Source organism: Phragmites australis, chromosome 5 (assembly GCF_958298935.1).
Source record: "Phragmites australis chromosome 5, lpPhrAust1.1, whole genome shotgun sequence".
NCBI lineage: Eukaryota > Viridiplantae > Streptophyta > Magnoliopsida > Poales > Poaceae > Phragmites > Phragmites australis.
The window spans coordinates 10,295,588-10,298,198 of record NC_084925.1 but is presented as its reverse complement, the minus strand read 5'-3'; the positions used below and the strand labels follow the sequence as shown (position 1 = coordinate 10,298,198).

Here is a 2,611-nt window from a genome sequence, read left to right as displayed (position 1 = left end):
TGGAGACTGATAGCCAGATTTTGGTGGATCTCTGGTCAAACGTGAGCAACAAAAAATCTGAAGTCTCATCGATTTTGTCCGAAATTAAGGAGTTTACCTGGAGCTGTGATGATTTTGTTCTTTGTTTTTCAAAACATTCATGTAATAAGGCTGCACAAATGTGTGTGACAGGGAAAAAAGTCCGGCCGAAACTGATGGTAAACCTGGTTTACTGATTTATTAGTGTAGAAAAAATTTATCATATTTATCGGTATTTTATTTGAATTTTATCTGTATATCTGATAAATCCGATAAATCAAACTTACTGGTGAGCTCAGTAAATTTTATTTACTGGTAAAAAGACCTTATGTGCGAAGCAAGTTTGAGTAACTGTGAGTGGGGTGAGTGGCTCTCTGAAGCACCCCCTCTAGTACTTGATTGTCTGCAAATCAATTGTAATCCTGCGGCTATTTAATCAGCGAAGCTCCTGATAAAATATATCAAACGCTCAAAGTTAAAGCTACCGTATCTACTAAACCGACGCCACTAGGGCGGCACGGTGGCCCAGACTGCGGCGCCTCACCAACCAGCAAGGCAACAAAGCAACGAGCCGGCCATGTCGTCCTCCTCCTTCCAGGGTCCCAGCAGCGCCGCCGCGCCCGCGGACGCGTCCGACGCCGCCGCTGCCATGGGCAACTACATGGTGTGCGACACGGTGGTGCTCGTCTGCCTGGCCTGCGCCTCGGGCCTCATCGTGCTCGCGGCGGCCGTCTGCTTCCGGCGCGCCTTCGCCAACGGCTACGCGGCCGCGGCCGTGGGCGAGAACAGCGATGTGGCCGTTGCCAACGGTGGCCGGTGCGGGCTGGCGCCGTCCGCGCTTGCGGCGATCCCGAAGCTCGCGTACCGGAGAAGCGCCGTCGCCGGCGCCGGGTGGTTGCAGTGCGCGATCTGCCTCGCCGTGGTGCGGGACGGCGAGGCGGTGCGGCTGCTGCCGGCGTGCGGGCACCAGTTCCACGTCGAGTGCATCGACCTGTGGCTGCGGTCGCACGCCACGTGCCCGCTCTGCCGGCGCGACGTCAGCGAGGCGGCTGCGGACAAAGTTTGAGCTCGCCGCCGACCGGACCAGGGTGATACGCCACTTGCTCAGCTTGTTCCCCGCCGTGATATATGCACATCTCAAGAACTGTACATGCTAGGTAGAGTTCCATTTTGACGCTAGAAACGATTTTTTAGCCATCTGATGAGGAAATTCTCATCTCATCTGTCTATGACACACTTGGTTTTGCATATTTTTATAATATGCAATCATGTATGCAAGATGCACATTGAAAGTTTTGCATATTTTTATAATATGCAATCATGTATGCAAGATGCACATTGAAATACTAAACATGTCTAGATCAGGGGAGCCTTGCAAGGAACTCTGATAAGGATTTGGATTAGATTGTAGTGTATAAAATATATAGGATGATTCCATCTAGGTAATGAAATGTGTCGCAAGATTGGTCAATTTTGCAAGGATATTATAACGATTTATATCAGAAAGGATATTGTAAGAACAAAATATAGTTTACTTGGCCATCCTGATTTTGACGGTAGCCAATGTGCAATAAAATGTGAGATGGATGCTTGTCTTACTACACGTACGTTCATTTGTGATGTCCGCTTCAAAAATTTTGCGCTTATAACTCAAGGTGTCAAGCTGCCGATAGACCATCTCGATTTTAAAATATATATTATGTTTACTCAGAAAATGCTGCAAATAAAAATCTCAAGAAACTTGTATGTTTTTGGATCGCTTTTGTGCAAGCATGTAACTAAGCACATAAAAAGTAAGACGAGAAAAGGATGCCACTATTGTGCTGTGTGCGGATTGAAAGAGCACACATTTTCGTGGAGAACTAAACGGACCATTGGCGTGCAAATATCTTGTGCCACTGCTGCATACTCGTTGTCACAGATCAGTAAGTTCTTTCAGTTTGATAGAGCAGCTTGTGCAGAATCCTGACGTCTGCTCGGAACTGAACCATGTGGACTGGGCCTACTTGATGTAAGAACCCCATCCATCACGATCCTACTTGATGTAAGAACCCCATCCATCACGATGTCCCAACTTCCAAGTAATCAATAGACAGTGACAATAATATCTTCGGGACATATTTCCGAAGACAGAGAAGGACGGATCTTTATGATGTTCCTTGTCAAGAGCTGTCCCCTTGAGTCCTCACCTGGTTTGCAATTTTGCTCCCACGGGTAAGGGAGGGTGCAATGGGCTCGGTTTCGGTTCAATGCTTCAATATCACCTTTTTCGTATCCAAAACTACATTTTCCCTCGGATTCAAAGTCGGGCAGCGAGCACGGTCGCATGGAGATGGAGCCGAATAGGAATGTGACACGGATCGTACCGATCATGAATATAGAGTTAAGTTGTTGGCTATGGCGGTGAACCTCTGTGGTCAAGCTTGCCAGGCCGTGAAGGTTAATGAGGGTGGCCGTTCTGGGCGATTTGACCTATATGTTACCATATATTTTTGCACGCCTCCTAAACTCTGGTGACTTAAAATAACGGATTTCACAGTCAATGGTGATTCGACGAGGTTAGTGGGAGGTGTTTAGCTTCCGAAGGGTTTTT

At 47.5% G+C, this 2,611-nt stretch overlaps 1 protein-coding gene across 1 annotated transcript; it reads left to right on the top strand.

Moving 5' to 3' along the window:
- The first annotated feature begins 425 nt into the window (after nt 1-425).
- LOC133917435 (RING-H2 finger protein ATL80-like) lies at nt 426-1,601 on the top strand. Its single transcript, XM_062361338.1, has one exon. It carries the CDS (start codon nt 596-598, stop codon nt 1,082-1,084), a length of 489 nt encoding a protein of 162 aa, XP_062217322.1. The 5' UTR covers nt 426-595; the 3' UTR covers nt 1,085-1,601.
- The last annotated feature ends 1,010 nt before the right edge of the window (nt 1,602-2,611 follow it).

What these genes read in the sequence shown, in the direction of transcription:
- LOC133917435 (XM_062361338.1), top strand. Translation starts at nt 596, where the DNA reads ATGTCGTCCTCCTCCTTCCAGGGTCCCAGCAGCGCCGCCGCGCCCGCG.